Below are 16148 nucleotides of genomic sequence, written 5' to 3'. Positions count from 1 at the left end.
TATGAAAATGGAGTATGCTATTACAGAAAATGGTGCCAATTATAGAAAACCTGGTGTATGTTAGAAAATCTATCAGTCTAGGCATTTGTAACTCCCACATCTTGTGATTTCTGTGAATTATTATGATTAGCATTAATTGAGGTAACAGATCTAAATGCGCCAAAAACTAAGGAGCTTAAGATAACGCGTCTAAATGGTGGCACACACTGAATCTGCCCTCCTCTTTTGGCTTCTGTTCATTCTTGGAAGAGAAGACTATGCTGAAGTTGCTTGTTTTGGCAAAGTCTGCTCCTTTAACTTGATCTCCACCCTATTTCTAGGAATTCAGCCCCTTTCATGACTGCCAGTCTGCTGAGCTGTGTGCTGTTTTTGGAAGGGCAGAATACAATTTTCTTATAAATTCTATGACATACTTGCATGGATTGCCAAAACATTCTACGAAACGTAGGTGCCACATAAATGATGGCAAAACAGGCCATTTACATGTAGCTTTGGCTATGGATTTTGTACAATTGATTTCTAGTCACATATTTGCACCGTCAGCTTGCCAACACTTCTATGATAACTTATTATGTTAGGCATTTATAATTTGCTCAACGTATTCCCTACTGAATACCAAAGCTCCCAGTCTAGATATCTGTATCAAATTCGGGGAACAATACTTAACACCAGTGACTAGTACTCTAAACAAGCAAAACTAATGTGTTCATCTAGTTGCCTTTAATACTGGAAAAAAAATTAAAGCAGTCGAACTGTTGAAACTTTTTTTTTCTTGCACGTGCAACAAGGTATTTTCAAAGGGAGCGTAATTATGCATTCTAATGGCAAACAGCACCAGTAACCAGTATTTTCACAGGCGTTATTAGAATAAATACAACTCAAAGCCTTCCAACTGGGAAGTTGGGCACCTTTTATCAGCTGGAGGCGGTATTTCACCACAACGTAGTCGCTGAGGGGTTTTGCTTAGGATGCGGTGTGCTCCTCGCCCGCTCTTAAACACCCCCTTATCTTCCCTAACCTGTATTCGCCTCAGCAGCCTTCCGCAGCCTGCGGTGCAGATAAGCTCACAGGGCACTCCCCCACTCATTAACTGCCTCAGCTCCTAGGCGGAACCCTTCCGAGCGCCGCGACGGCCGGGACGGGACGCGGGGCCGCACGCCTGGCAACGGGCCTTGTGTCGGCCGGCCTGGGCCTGCCACCCCCGGGCCGCGGGGCTCCCCAGGCCCGGCTCCTCGCCTCAAGCTGAGCGTCCCGGCCAGCGCCGCCCTGCCTGCGCCCCCTCGCCCCGCCCCTCTGCCCGCCCCCGCCTCTCCCACAGACCGCGCCCGGCGCCGCCCGCCCCCCCCCACCCCCCTCGGCGCATGCGCGGCCGCGCCGAGGGCCGGGCTGGACACCGCCTCCCTCGCCGCTGAGTGGCGGGCGCGTCACGTGGTGCCGCGTGAGGGCCGGGGCTGCGGCTGCTGCGCGCGCCGGAGAACGTGAGCGCTGGGGCGGGGAGGGGCGAGGAGGGGAGGGGGCGCGCGCGCCCGCCCGCCGCCGCTGCTGCTGCTGCTGAAGCGCTTGGCGCCCTCGCCCGCCGCCGCGCGGGGATGGGGAGGCGGCCGCCGGCAGCGAGCTCCCAGCTGCCAGCTCCGCGGCGCCCCGCGGCCCCCAGCCGCCTCCTCCCGCGGGCTGGGCCCCCCGGCGCTCTCAGCCCGCCCCGCCTGGGCCCACCGCGGGGCTTGCAGGGCTGACGGGGCAGTGTGAGGGCCGCGGCGCCCGCGCCTCCCCGGCGGGGGGCGGGAGCCGGCCGTGAGGCGAGGCGGGCGCGAGGGGCGCAGCCCGGGCCTCGGTGTGGTGTGAGGCGAGGCGCCGCGCTCTCCGCCGGAGGCCGCCCGCTGCGCCCGGGCGGGTGCCGCTTCGGGGCCTGTGCGCTGGGGCGGGCTTCCCCTGGAGCCGTTGGCTCTGCGGGGCTGGCTGCTAGCAGGCTGCCCTCCGCCGGGCTCAGCTCGTCCCCCGCCGCTGGAAGCGGAGTGGCCGAGCGAAGTTTGTGGAAATGAAGTGCGTTTCAGAAACCGCCACAGTACGTGATACCTCGCACTCCCAACAGCTGGTCGCGTTTCCCCCCGCGCCCCGTTTCTGTAGGGCTTTGGCCTTGCAAACGCTTTCGGTAGAAGGAAGCAGCGGCTGTAGTGTGGCGCGACAAAGGGTGGCGACGTCACGGCGCGCGCTCCCGAGGTCCAAAACGAGGCTCGGCTGTGCTCAGGCGGAGCTGCAGCGCCTTCGCTTGGCGTGCAGCGAGGCCTTGATGTGCGCGGCATGTTAACTCCCCTAACATTCATTTATTTACTCTTTTGTTTCCCTTCAGCAGTATTTTTTACAGGTTATGCAAGTAATCAACTGTTGTTTTTTCTTTTTTTTTTTTTTTTTAAATCGGACCAAAACTATATCCCTTTCTTTCCTTGTTAAAATGATAAAATGCTAAAAAAACCCCCAAACCACCAAACCGAAACCCAAAAAAACCCCTGTACCAAAAACTTGCACCTGTATCAAAGGAGAAGCAGTGCCAAATGTACCTCAACTATATGTGGTAAACTTCCTTACATTTGTGTAAGTGCTAAGTTTAAGTAATTTAGGTGTTTATAAAATATATTTAATAATACCTGAGTTAGTTTAATTTCCTGAGATGGTGCGGTGATGTTCTTCCTGGAGCTGCATTTTGTTAATTCAAAGAGATTTCAGGTCTTGACAAGAATTAACACTAATACTAGAAACTATATTTCTGAATTGTTTGTATATTTAACCAGTGTTATTTAACATGGATTTCATTAGAAAGTAAGCTTCCTGTCCTTCCTTTCTCCTACAAACACAAATTTTCCCTCAAAGCAACACAAACTAAGGAATGCTAAATTTGTAAGAGCCCTTGTGCTTCACGCTTCTGAAGTGGAGTCAGGGAAGCACTGGTTGTTTCATTTTAATTGTATTAAAAAATTATTGAGATAAATAAAGGAAGACACTCTTCTGGTATAATTTACCCAGTTTTAGGATTATACACATGTAAGTATTGCAATCAAGTAAAAAAACCCTCAAACTCCCGACCATAATTAAAGTAGTTAAACATCTGTAAAGCTGAAACTCTGTGGCCTAGTCTGAAGCCCACTATTGTTCTGATGTATTTTTATTTTTTTTAAACTCTGACATCCCCTCACCTTTACCAGTACAGTGATATAGCTATAAATGTTTCTGATTATTTTACTTCTCTAACTTGAATTACGTGTAGATGCATTCTAGCATTTTGAGAGGTAGTGAACTAATTACCATCTATTATGAGATGGGGATAGTAAGAATATTTATCAAACCTTTCCATGTCTCTTCCACAAAACTGGGAAGGGACTTAATATGTCCATTATCTCCCCTCAAAATATTTTGATAAAGTAATTCTGACTGATCAGCCACAGAGGTTCAGCAAGAGCTGATGCTTCAGAGAAAGAAATTATCTATTGGGATATTAATTTCTTTCTAGCTTGGTCAAAAATGCTTTATCTGATTATATGCGGCATATAAATTTAGAGGTAGAGAAGACTATCTCTGTGTCGCTTTTAGGTTTTCTAAGCAAAAAAACCAGTGGTAACACATTGCTGTTGTGGCGCCTTTATAGATCCCGAACAGATTTTTTTCAGTGAAGGAAAACTTAGTAATTTCTAAGGAGAGTTGCTAAAATGTAGACTTTAATAAGTGTAAATTATAAAAATCTATAAAGGTTCCTGCTTTTTCTCTCTGTTCTACACTAAAATGACTTACTGATTTGGCAACTGCAGCAGAATTTCTATTACCTAGAACTTATATAAGCAAAACCTACTCCTTTTTACACAGTGTATTTATAATCAGCTTCTTGACTGGAATAAGCTATAACCATGAGAAGGCTTTTTATTAGGTCGTTCCATTTCAGGAGCTGATTTATATTGCACTATGAAAAGACTGGTGTGATCTTTGTCTCCAGAGGAGGAAATAGAGAGTATCACTGGTGTATGTGCTGCAAGTAAATCCTCTTCACCATAGATGAGGCCTCAGTTTTGAGGCATGTGAGCAAGCCGCTTCCGCATTGGCTGCTTACCAAAGGTAATGGAGAAATTGAAAGACCAGGAAGGCAGGAGTTTAGTGGTAGATTAGTCCCATAATATATTTTCAATAATTTTCTGGATCACAATGTAAAGAAGTCTTCAGTAATTGTTCTTATTTTTCACAAACTGAAGAGGTTTTGAAGACTTTGTTACATCAGATAATGTTTCTCATACTGCCACTACAGGAATGTTTTTTGGCCTTTTTTTAACTTCTATCATTTATTTTTCTTCTTGCAACTTGGGATCGCTGGTTTCGTTCAGGTTCTGGCTGCTTACGTCACTGCTGTATAATGCCCACTGTGTAAATTGCCTGCAATGCATCGTATCAGCTTGCGGGTCAAGCTGGTGTCCAAAATGCATGATGTAAATTCCAGTGTTCCAGTCCATGCTTAGTCAGCCTTGGTGGTGCTGAGGGAAGTTCTGACAGAGCAAATGGACAGCTGATTCTAGCTGTACATGGTGGTGGAATAGCTCCTTAGAACTGAAGGACTGTTTGGACGATCAGACTGACCTCTGCTAGAATTAAAACTGTCAAGTTTATATCTCCCCAGGAGTGGCCTAAGGAAGCTTCTTGGTTCTACATGCTATGTCCTTGCGTGGCATAAAGAAGTGTTGCTTGCTATGACTTCACTGTCATTGCAGCCGACTGAGTAATTTGAAGACGTTGAATTGGAAGTGGATGCCATGTAGGAAATGAAGGCAGGCAGATAAAATATAGTTATCTTAAGCATATTTTAGAGATAATGTTAGTAGTCTCAAATCATGACAGAGAATATAACCGGTCTTTACAATGATAAGCCTTAAAGAAAACTCCAGTGGATGCTCGTTATGATGTTTAGATTTGTATATTGATTCTAATTAAATTTATATGTATGATAAATATATAAAGTAAATTGATTTCTCTTTTGTGAATGGAAACATGAGTCCAAAATTGGCAAGGCTTCCAGTGATACGGCAAGGTAATAATTATAATGAAACAGTTTGAGTAACTTTGTGTTTTAATTGAAGGATGGACACATTGCAGCCTTTAAGTATTTTTCTTTTTAGATTAAATAACAGTAGTCAAACTAATGAGGCAATTAAAAGCCTAAATGCTTAGTGTCTCAGATGTTCATACTTAAGATGTGAGGCAGAGTATGAGATTTGACCTAGTCCCTTCTGTTCTTTCCTCTGAAAGCTGCCTCGTTTATTTTGGGGTAAGGTGTCCAAAAGTATTCTTGGCGTGTATTAAGATGTATATATTTTATTGTGAGTAGTAGTTGTCACACCCTTCGGAACACAATTTTCAGTTTTAAGTTGAAGTTGTTAGCTTAAAAGCTTATTTTGTTAAGGGCTTCTTTTTAGTAGTACTCGAGAGGATTAAAGAACTATAAAACATTTTCAATTTTCTTCCTGAAGCAGACATAAGAGGCAGAGGAACTTTCTTATTCTCACAGAAAACTGAAGAACATTTAAAATAAAACGTGGCATATTAAAAAAAAATAAAAGAATTTGTGACATAGCCTTTTATGCAGTCATTTTATGTTGATATTTAACTTTGTATGGTTTCCTTTCAGCAAGGTAGTTACTGACTTAAATTATTTTAAAACATTTGTATTACAGATGTATGACTTCTCATACCAAATTCTGAAACATGTTTTTTCAGTTTAAAGCTCAGTATTCCTTTGTGAATGGACGCATATTATGCCCTTTAAAGGCACATTTGATTAATCCAGAAGTCATTCTTTATAAAGTAATTACGTTTGTAATTATGTCAGAACCTTGTCTTTTGTTATGAACTGCGTAATTGACGATACATTTCAAAGCTTATTGTAACTGACAGCTGTGGTTGACCTTCTCCTTGCATATATGTTAAATGTAAACAGGATGATTCATTATGTTTCACAGTTTTGATTTTTTTCTTGCATTGTTTTTGTTTTTTTCATCCTCTTCCCCCCCCCCAGTTTCCAAGGTTTGAGGGCAGTAGTAATAGGGTTTACAGTTTGCTTCTGCCTCCTTTGTAGGATTCTTCTTTTGCCCTGAAACACTGTTTCTGTTTCATTCTTTGCTTGGATAAGTCTTTGTAGCCTGAGACCCTATCTTCATAGACAAGTAGTGTGGACCTATTGAGGCTCTCTGTAGTGTGAACTGGTTTATGCTCAGGATCTGATATTCACCCTTTACATGTTTCAAGTGTTTTTTACATTGGTCTAGCTCTAATCTGGACATGTAGGCTGAGTGCCCAATTTTTTCTGGAGTGCACTGGGTTCTTTCCTGGAACACATCTCCTGGTTTAGTTTCATCCGAAAAGAGACTGGTTCATGCACACTTAGGCCACTCCACGATGTGAACCACAGTGAAGTCAGCGGGGGCAATGGAGGCATTAACTTCAAAATCATACTCCTGACCTGAACTGAAAGAGTAACCCTGGGATTTTTTTCTAGCAGTGGAGCATTACACAATGCTAAGGTACTTCCATTACAAATCATTTTTGCAAAGCAATGAGAAGAACAAAGTGGTTCTAGAAGGAAGGTTGATGACAGATCTGAAGATCAGGATGTGCCATGCAGATAACAGCAAAATCTGTAGATCACGGCTGTATTCACCCTTGGCGGGAACAAGATGTTACAAGTCTCCGTCTATTCATAAAAATCTAGGCTTACGTCACAGTGTGATTGATTGATTGATTGATGGAGAAGGGCAATGGGCTGGATTTTACTTTTGCATTATAAATCAAAATTTCAGGGCAGTTCTGTCCATTTGTGGGGAGCAGGGATACAGGGAGATTCTTTTCCTCTAACTTCAAGTTACAGCTGTAGGAAAAGACAGTATAACATTTCGTTTTAATGGGTATTTACTAAAATATTTACTTTATTACATGATTTTTCTGTAATATGAAGTCATATTTTGTAGTTGCCAAATGAGCAAGGGGGGTTGTCACAGTAAAAAGTTTAAATGCTTTGCACTTGGTTAGTACAAACAAACAAATTCCAAGAATGTTTAGTTCAGACATTTATCTTGAGTAGGTGACAAAAATGCAGACACGTGGCAGCCTGGATGTAAGACAAATGTCCATTTCAAGTCTGTTCTGGAAATTTGTACATTTTGAAGTGGGTGGCATGTTTTCAAAAAAGAAAAAGGAAGAAGTGCTTCATTGTTTCAAATCTCATTAGACTTTTAATAAACAGAGTAGAGGCTGAGGAAGAATGTTCAAACAGTTGAAAAGTTCTATATATTTTAAGTGAGTTGCATTCCAGAAGGCTCTCAAATAACTACTGTTTTCTTTCTTATATCTTTTTCCTTTATAATCAAACATATAATGTGTCTTGGCTGGCATTTTTGATTGCTCCAAATAATGGGAATGATTATAATACATAGCACTACTGTAATCCCAGTCGTGTTACATGATTATTGTACAGATAAGTGCTGTATGAAGATTTCTTTTCCTAGGTGCATGTATGTTAAAAGTATTTCAGTTGAGAATTAAAGAGTATCAGAAGGGGGGGGGACACTTTAAAAAGTAAGATTGTAGTATTTGGCAATTTGAACAACGTGGTATGGCAAGATTTTGGGGTGTCCACATAACTTGGGTTTAAATGATGTTAACTTTTAGATTCTAACAGGTTTTATGTCAACTGTTTTGCGGTGGGAAAAAATTAAGCTGTGTCAGTGGTAAGGGAAAAGTCAGAGGTTTGGGCAGATGCATATAAGAACAGTTTGGGGATGTTGGTATACTTGGGATCAGAGCATGAAGTGTGGAAAAAGAGAATGACATTGATTAAACTTTCAATTATCTAAGTACCTTTTTTGTAATGTTGACATTAAAAAGTCAAAGGCTGACAATGTTAATTGTCATCTGCAACAATGAATTTAAACTTTAAGAGGTCTTAGCTCATTTGAATTTTGTAGGGATTACAGCTGTGGTCTCTATTTGAATTGTCAGGATTAGAAACTCATTTTTAAAGGCAACAGTGTAGTTAGAGTTATATGTTCAAGAGGCCTGGTATAAAGCATGTTTCTGCTGTCTCCACTCTGTTTTGGGCGAGACTTAGACATTATGTAGCATCTCTGAGATTAGACCATAGGAAAAAATGCAGTGAATTTCCTTTTAATGTAGCAAATATGCTTACTTGCATTCTGTTCTACTACAGTTGTTTTGAGGATCCTACCAGGGTTTTTTTCCTTCTCTTAAAGTGCTATAATAAGCATAAATGTGATTTAAAGAGAAATCCGGTGACTAGAATAACTTAAACTTAACTATAAGAAGTGGCATTAATTAATTAGGTGTGTGAACTAGCATGGAAGTATATGCTCCTCTCACTTAGACATAAGTAGAGGAGGTAGGCTGGCCCCTAGACGATCTTTTTTGATGTTCAACCCTGTGCCGGTTTCATAGTTCCTTTTGCTGTTGTAGGATGACATAATTCAGAGGTGATTTCCTTCTTTTCCATGTGTTCACTTACTTTGTGCGATGCAACACGATCAAATTAGTAATGATACTCAGTACCTAAAGAAAATTATTTAGTAAAGTGTTTGCAAGCATACCAATGGTCTATAGAATGTGCAATTTAGTAAATCCTAACGGATGTAATGTGGAATGTTAAACTTTGCATCTTGAGCTGTTGTCCTTTTCTCCTTATAAAGGTATCATTTTTTTCTGCTGTCCTCCACAAGAATTAGATTGTTGTTTGTTTAGCTAACAAAAATGTTTACAGGGGCAGCATTTGATGTGATGAATTGGAAAGGAATTTAAACTAAATAAAAGTTAGTTATTAGCAACTTACTCTATTTTATAATGTAATGGAAAAGCAGGTGAATGGGGTGTTGAGATGACAATTTTGTGTATATCTAGATATTTCAAGAGGTTTCATTTGAAACCTGATGGTGAAGTTTTGAAGAGTAAGTGTATTTTGCTGGCTCTGCATAGTTGATACTTAAGTGTGAAATAACATACTAAGTATCTTCAACAGTTCAGCGAACAACTGGCATCCTAGAGCTGGAGAAGAGTGGCCATGCTATTGTGCCACCTTGGAGAGATTTGAGAACTAGAAACGGTATTGGCCAAGTTGCGGTGGCCCTCAGAAACTACTTGAAATCCAGTGTGTCTTCCTGTCTTCTGCAGGTGGTTCCACTCCGTGTCACCTTGTGCTGTGCTCCAATGCAGCTTCCTCCCTCCTCTCTTTATAGGCTTGCACAGGTTAGCTCAATGCCCTTTCTCAGTTTCTGTCATAGTAACCCTATTTCTAGCTAGATCTAGAACCTTTGTAGCCTTTTTTATTGTCCATTTTATCTGGTATAAATAGGGCAGAGATTAATATTTTGTGATAACTGTCTGGAAATTTTATGTGCTGTTCTTGTATATGCTTTCCTCCTACTTTTTTTTTTTTTCCTACATCACATGCTTTTAAAGTAAACTTTGAATTCCAGTCACTAGGAAAGCAATAACAATTTTCAAAGCTTACATTTATGAATACTTAGCTGTGTGTATGTTGAAATTGTAACTTTTAATTTTCATTCTTAGCTTGTATTGAATATTTGTAAAAGTTGGAAAAACAGTCATGAGAAAAATTATGTATGTAGCAAAGATGGGAAGCCTGAAAACTGAAACTCTAGAGAAGAATTTTTAACTGGTTTCCTTCCTGAAATTTTAGTAATTGTGAGTGAATCAGGATATTAATGAGAACGTGTCTAGAACACCGAGGAATTTTGTAAATGAAGTAAAGCCTGTCCAGGGACATGAAAGAGAGGTTGCAGACTCCTTTTACTCACAATGCTTGTCTGGATTATCTGTAGAAATCCCTTTTATTTGTGTCCTATACCAGTTTAAAAATTGTGGTATTCCCCCCCTCCCCCCTTGAATTTTTGTTCTGATTTAAAAAAAAGGTCTCAGCTGATTAGCTTGAGGAATTTGCTGTGTTAAAAAACAAAAAGCAGTGACAAGCTTGAAAACACCCCTGTGTATATGTATAATAACGCAGTTACCTTCTTTTCTTTCAGAATTTCCAAAACTTACATGGTTTTGAATTCGAACAAAAGACTAGAAATCGGAATAATCTTCACATTTCTTTGAAGAAGAAGTAATAATGCAACGAAGGCAGGGAAGAGTCAATGCTGGACTGCTTTTGCTGCTTTATCAAATTTCTCAAGTTGGACTCCAGAACATTCCTTCTGTTACCCTTGGGGTACTTGCACTGAATATTTTTCTCTTTCTGAATCCTGTGAGGCCACTGCATGAAGTGTGTATCAGTGTAAATGAAGGCTTATACAGAAAGAACTGGCAGCGTTTACTGCTTTCTCCTTTCCACCATGCAGATGACTGGCATTTATATTATAACATGATTTCCATGCTTTGGAAGGGGATAATGCTGGAAAAAAAGATTAAGAGCATATGGTTTGCATACATAATTGCGGTATTCTCAGTGCTGATTGGAGTAGTTTATATGGTGCTGGAATTCATGCTTGTGAAAATTCTGGATGATCCTTCGTATGAAATAAATTGTGCTGTAGGTTTTTCAGGTAAGGCACATAGTTTGTCCAATTTACATATGTAAAATTAATAATTATAGGTACTATATAGCAATATTTGTTGAATGCAGGAAATGGATAGGTCTACATCCATATGCATGTATGTGGTTGTTATGTCAATAAAGTTACCCTATTTTTTAATATAAAGCATGTACTTTGGGTACGTGCTGTACTTACGCTGTCATTGGGACCTAGCATTAGAAGGCAAGCCCTCCTTTTCAACCTCTGAGAAAGGTGCTTCAATACCTCTGAGGGTTCCCTGTGGTATTTGAGTCCATACTAGTTGGAACATCCTGGTAGTTGCTCATTTGGAGCTTCGGATATTCTCTGTTCACCCACCCTTTGGTAATGAGACATGCCCAGTTCTAATATTGGCCTTTATGGTGGCTGTAGGGGCCCTGAGTGCAGCCTTGTCCCATGAGGGATTTGGCTGCCTGTGCTCAAGGACAGCTCTGATACGGGGCAGCTGCGACCCCCCTCAGACTAGTGGAAAAGAGGTGTGTGAGATGGCTGAGAGAAGCCTCACTGGGGGCCTTTTCTCCCATTGCTCAGCAGCTGCTTTTAAGCTCCAGCCCTCTGTGTTGTCCCTGTCTGAGCTACGTTGCATTTGTGCCTGGCCATGTCTGACCTCTGATTTCACTTCCTGACTTTCTTTGACCCTGCTTTGTCATGAAGATGTGCCTGGTGGTCTGGGCTCCTGGCCACAGCCCTTACCATCACCAGCCTGCCCTGTGCGCTTTGCTCAAGGACTGTGGGACTGGGCCCCTAACTGGGGAGGTTGCTGCCTGCCTGCCTCCTTGTTCCCTCTGGATACCCTTCCTTTGTGGAGCATCTCACTCTTGCTGTTCCCTAACAGTGACTGCAGAACCCTACTGAATATTTATTATTAGTGGTAAAATGACTGGAGTGTGTGCACTCAGTCCAGTCTCAGCTGGATTTTCTAGGGCTAGCTCTTACCTGGTACTCCAACTATTGCTGGGTGATTCGTGAGGGAAGTGTGCTCTGTAGCATTATTCTCTGAACAACTGGGAGATGCTGCCATCGAGCTTCTTTTCAAACCTCTTTTCTTGTATCATCCTAAACCATAGGATGAGAAGTTGAGACCTAGAAGTTGTGAAGAAGTATCTCTTTCAGGTCTTCACTTATATAATGCACCACCCTTGTGAGGTTTTTCCTATGTCTTCCTATTAGTCCATTCCTTAAAACAGCCTGGTACCAACCCAGTTCTTGCTAGGAATGAGAAGGGTGAATATTTCAAGAATTTATGATGAAACTTCTTTATACTGTATAACTGGGAATATAATACTACCATATAATTGGGTAGTGTTGAGATTTCACTGTAATGCTTTTTCACTGCATTAGTCTCCAGCTTCTCACATAGCCAGACAGCAACTTACATGTTCCTTTCCTCGAACCAATAGAAGGGACATTAAATTTAGTGATACAATTACCCAGGTGATGCACGTTTATGGCTTCCCATGCTTTACGGCAAAAGGGACCACGCTACTGAAGGGCAGGGGTGCTGGCAGGCAGGGCAAGCATTGGTGATGGGCCAGATTGGGTCCCCATTTCATTCCTTACAAGAGACTCGTGTCAGCCATACTACAATATTGGCTGGAGCATATATTTTGAATTTTTTAGTGAACTAAAAAGAGTGGGACTAAACTTATATCTACTAAGCCATTTGTGCAGAGGACAAAAAGTCAAGCTTTTTGTCAATCTAGGGATTACCTAATTGGATTTTAACTTACATGTTCTGCAACATAGATAGTTCAGATCTAGCATCGAGTATTTCAGTCTGTTCTGATGTAACTTTACCTTCTGTAGCATCTTTTGAGTATTCCAAGATTGGAAATGTGGGACTGGAGCCTGTGTGCACATGCATTTGACCATTTTTCGGGCAGCAGATTAAAGTAGCTCTAGCAGAGTTAGTATCCATAGTTGATCTTCCTAAACCTTCAACATTCTCAACATGATGTTCAGTATAGGCAATTTCTCTTCAGCTGGGGCAAGTGGCATGTATATAGAACAGCTGCTGAAGAAAATATGAGTATTTTCCTGATAATAACTGTTTCTTTAAGAGCCAATGTATGCATATTTATGACCCATTCACGGTACCAGGTTTTAAGAGTTTTAAGATGCTTGGATTTTTTTTTTCTTCTTTATTTTATTTTAAATGGATGAAACAGAGCTGTCCCTTGTCTCCTTGGCTGACAATACACCAGGTCAGGCAGTTCCAATGGACACTTAAACCTTAAAAAAAAAAAAAAAGTAATAAACAGTGAAGCTGTACAGACAGGGTTCTGGTAAGCCAAGGGCGGATTGGATGGAGATGACTCCTAAACTACGCTGCTGCTATTGAATATTTCTGACCTTTAGTAAATTTATAGTTTCTGAACAAGTCTAGTTTTATCAGCAGCAAGTAGTGTGAGCATGTGTGTATGTTCATACACACATTCCTGTTTATATTTGATCCTAGAATAACAATATTTACATCACTGGATAGATTAAGGAATTTTGCTATCTCTTGTTTTCTATGGTGTTAGAAGGGGAGGGAAACCTTTTTCATGTTTTTATTTAGTATATCTGTATTGATGTTCAAATCTGCTCTCTGTTCCTTGTCAATTTTTCAGATTCCCCCCCCCCCCCCCCAAACAACTGTGTGCACTTTCTCCTGAGAGGAACTTTTTCAAAAACGTTTCGGAAGTTCCAGTAAATTATGTGAATTCATTCTGTCATATCAGCTATTGCTTGCATGATAAAACAGTTACAGTCAATTAGAATTGAATGATTATTTATTGTGATTAAAGGTAATTTATCTACTTTTTTTTCAGAAACAAGTGATTCTGGAGTATATGTAAGATGATTTTCCATTAATTCAGAATTTGAGATGACTGTTGAGCTTCACATGCATCTTTTTGTCTTGTTTTCAGTAATGGCCTTTCTCAAGGAACATTTTTTTGAGTCCAATAATTTGTCTATTATTTCATCTAGAACTCCCATTTTAAAATTATGTTTGTATTGTTTTGAAGACCTGAATAGCTACAGTGCATATTAAAAAGCAACTTAGAATTGGCTGTTATACAAATATGTAAATTTTTATCCTTCCTTTTTTTTTTTAAGTCACTGAAAAGTATCACTGAAAAAACAGCTTAGAACTGTTGTTCTGGCATGCAACAGTATGCTTCATAGTGCTGTGAAACTGCATGGTATTTCAGTTTCAGTAGTTAAGTTGTTTGCATTTCTTTATTATTTGGGCACAAGTACTTCTCTCTTTATGTGATTGTCCTGGTTTTGGCTGGGATAGAGTTAATTTTCTTGTTTCTTCTTGTTTGCAGGAGTCTTGTTTGCTTTGAAAGTTCTTAACAACCATTACAATCCAGGAAGAGTCAGCAGTGTCCTTGGATTGCAGATACCCAGTAAATATGCTTGTTGGGTGGAGCTGGTGGCTATTCATTTAATCTCCCCAGGGTAAGTGCATTTAATATTTCAAAGTTAGGAGAAGAGATTTGGGCTATCTGAAGTAGTTTGAAATGTGTTATGAAGTATGTGTAATGTTAGCTGGTATCCAGTGGAGTGTTGGGGCTACAATTAAGTGTTGAGGCTATGGTCTGCTTTTTTCCTTAACACCCTCTATTTTGCACACATTTCCAAATAAAAAACTGAAATCCTGTGCCCAGAACGTATTGGTAAGTTTTTGAGGGAAGATAACAAAAGTTGATGGACAAAGAAAAGGGACATGCGTTTTCAGCAAAGTAACCAAACTAATATACTGTAGTGCCGAGGGCTTCATGAGCAAAACAGCATTCCACTGTTTGCTTGCTATTTCTGTCCTAGTGCCTTCTGGCCATTTGTTGTAGTCACTCCTGTAATTTATGATAAAGCTGTCATACAGTATTCCACAGATTTTATGCAGTTTCACTGTCCTGCAGTCTTGCTGATAGTCTCCCTCAATTTTCCTGTGTGGTCACAGTTCATCTGCCCCTACCTGTGCAGGAACAGTGCCTTTCTCTTTGGCAGTTGATTTCTGGAGTTCTAGTTGCAAATCGGTAATTTTCTTGTATAATATTTTATAACTGTCAATCATATTGGAGAATATATGCGAAGTACAGACACCAAATTTACAAACTACCAAATCACAGTTTATGTACAGTTTCCCCCTTTTCAGAAAGATTAAAAAAAAAAAAAAAGAGGGGAGCAATACTGACTTACTCCTTGTCAGATACTATGATATAGCAGATAGAACGTTTCTTAGACCTTATCTGAGAATTCAGATATTACTTATGTTAAACACTGGTTGTATTGCTTTATGATGTACTGCCTGATTGACTGCAGCAAGGAGTCCTAGGTTAAAAGAGAGAAGAACTGCAGTGCTGTGTTCCAAATGCGATTTTAAGTGTGAGCAGCTGAGAGGCCACTTGCATGGCATTACTACAAGTATAAACCCAAAGTTTTCAGTGAATTCAAAACATTCTTCTGAAAAATATAAACTGTCATGTTAGTTGAACATAGTTTTTATTTGGTGATATGTTTAATACTACTGTTTATTTTATTATTAAAGAATAATGAAAGAACATTATGTCTGAAGTAAAACCGTGAGCCTATCATACTGCATCTGGTAGAGGAAAAACATGCGTTTAGTGGTTGGGTGCTGTTGTTTTTCGGTTGCATTGCTGCAGAAATTTCTTTGGGGTAGAAAGTGTATAGAAGGTCCAGAAATAATGTCAAAAACCTTTTCATAATTTTATGGAAGCTTAGGTTGCTGCCTGGTCTAAAGAACCTCTACGTTGTTACATACAGTCTTGATAGTTAGGACAGTTTCCCAGCACTTAAATAGTAATGGGGGCTGTAGAAAACAAGTAGTCATCTCCAGAAATTCATGTCCCAGAACACAACATGTTTAATTAGTAACTGCAAACTGCCTTGAAATGAACTATAACAATTGTAGCTCTCGGAGCATTGCTCTCATCTGTGTGCTCAGGGCATGTGGTAATATTTGAAGTGTCTGATTAAATGGTGTCCATTTGTAGACCAAGTTGCATAATTTAGTTTTGAATAGATAAGAGGTGAGGAATTGGGGCAGAATTCTGTCCAGTCAGAAACACATGCAATAAATTTGGACCTGCCTTAGTGGAATGATGTATCAGGACCACCTGAGAATCCATAACCAATGAAGGATTAAAAAGTCATATTGAGGCTATTGAAAACTTTGATTTGTGTGCTAAGAGAGGATTTAGGGTTTTACTGGCATCTGTTAGTTCTTTTCTTTCTCATTAATGTTTTTGTTACGGGGAAATTTTAAAAGACATATAATATGCTTCTAATCTTTGCCTTCTGTAAAGTAAGGATATTGAGATGTAGGCTTTTTATAGCAATCCTAGGGATTATTTCTTTGATGGAAGAACAGGCATGTGAAAAGTTGTCCTATGCTTAATCTCTGTGCCTTTTCCAGAACTGGGCATGTGGTATCTTAAGTCATCTAACCCTTTTGCATGGAGGTGCTTTACCGATACTCACTATTAAAGGAAAAGCTTATCTTTCAGG

The 16148-nt window shown here is 40.4% G+C and overlaps 1 protein-coding gene across 3 annotated transcripts in view; it reads left to right on the top strand.

Moving 5' to 3' along the window:
- The first annotated feature begins 1444 nt into the window (after nt 1-1444).
- The window catches only part of RHBDD1 (rhomboid domain containing 1), a 55586-nt gene continuing 40882 nt past the window's right edge, over nt 1445-16148 (top strand). For all 3 annotated transcript variants that reach the window (XR_012831285.1, XM_075716143.1, XM_075716142.1), the window contains exons 1-3: nt 1445-1478; nt 10077-10595; nt 13943-14075. Coding sequence is in view for 2 of the 3 variants with exons in the window: in XM_075716143.1 (XP_075572258.1) it covers nt 10163-10595; nt 13943-14075 (566 nt within the window). In the remaining variant the exon portion in view is untranslated. The remainder of the gene's footprint in view (nt 1479-10076; nt 10596-13942; nt 14076-16148) is intronic.

This window comes from Pelecanus crispus, chromosome 9, assembly GCF_030463565.1.
Source record: "Pelecanus crispus isolate bPelCri1 chromosome 9, bPelCri1.pri, whole genome shotgun sequence".
Taxonomy (NCBI): domain Eukaryota; kingdom Metazoa; phylum Chordata; class Aves; order Pelecaniformes; family Pelecanidae; genus Pelecanus; species Pelecanus crispus.
Note: the sequence above shows the minus strand (reverse complement) of the source record. Positions and strands in the feature narration are given on the sequence as shown.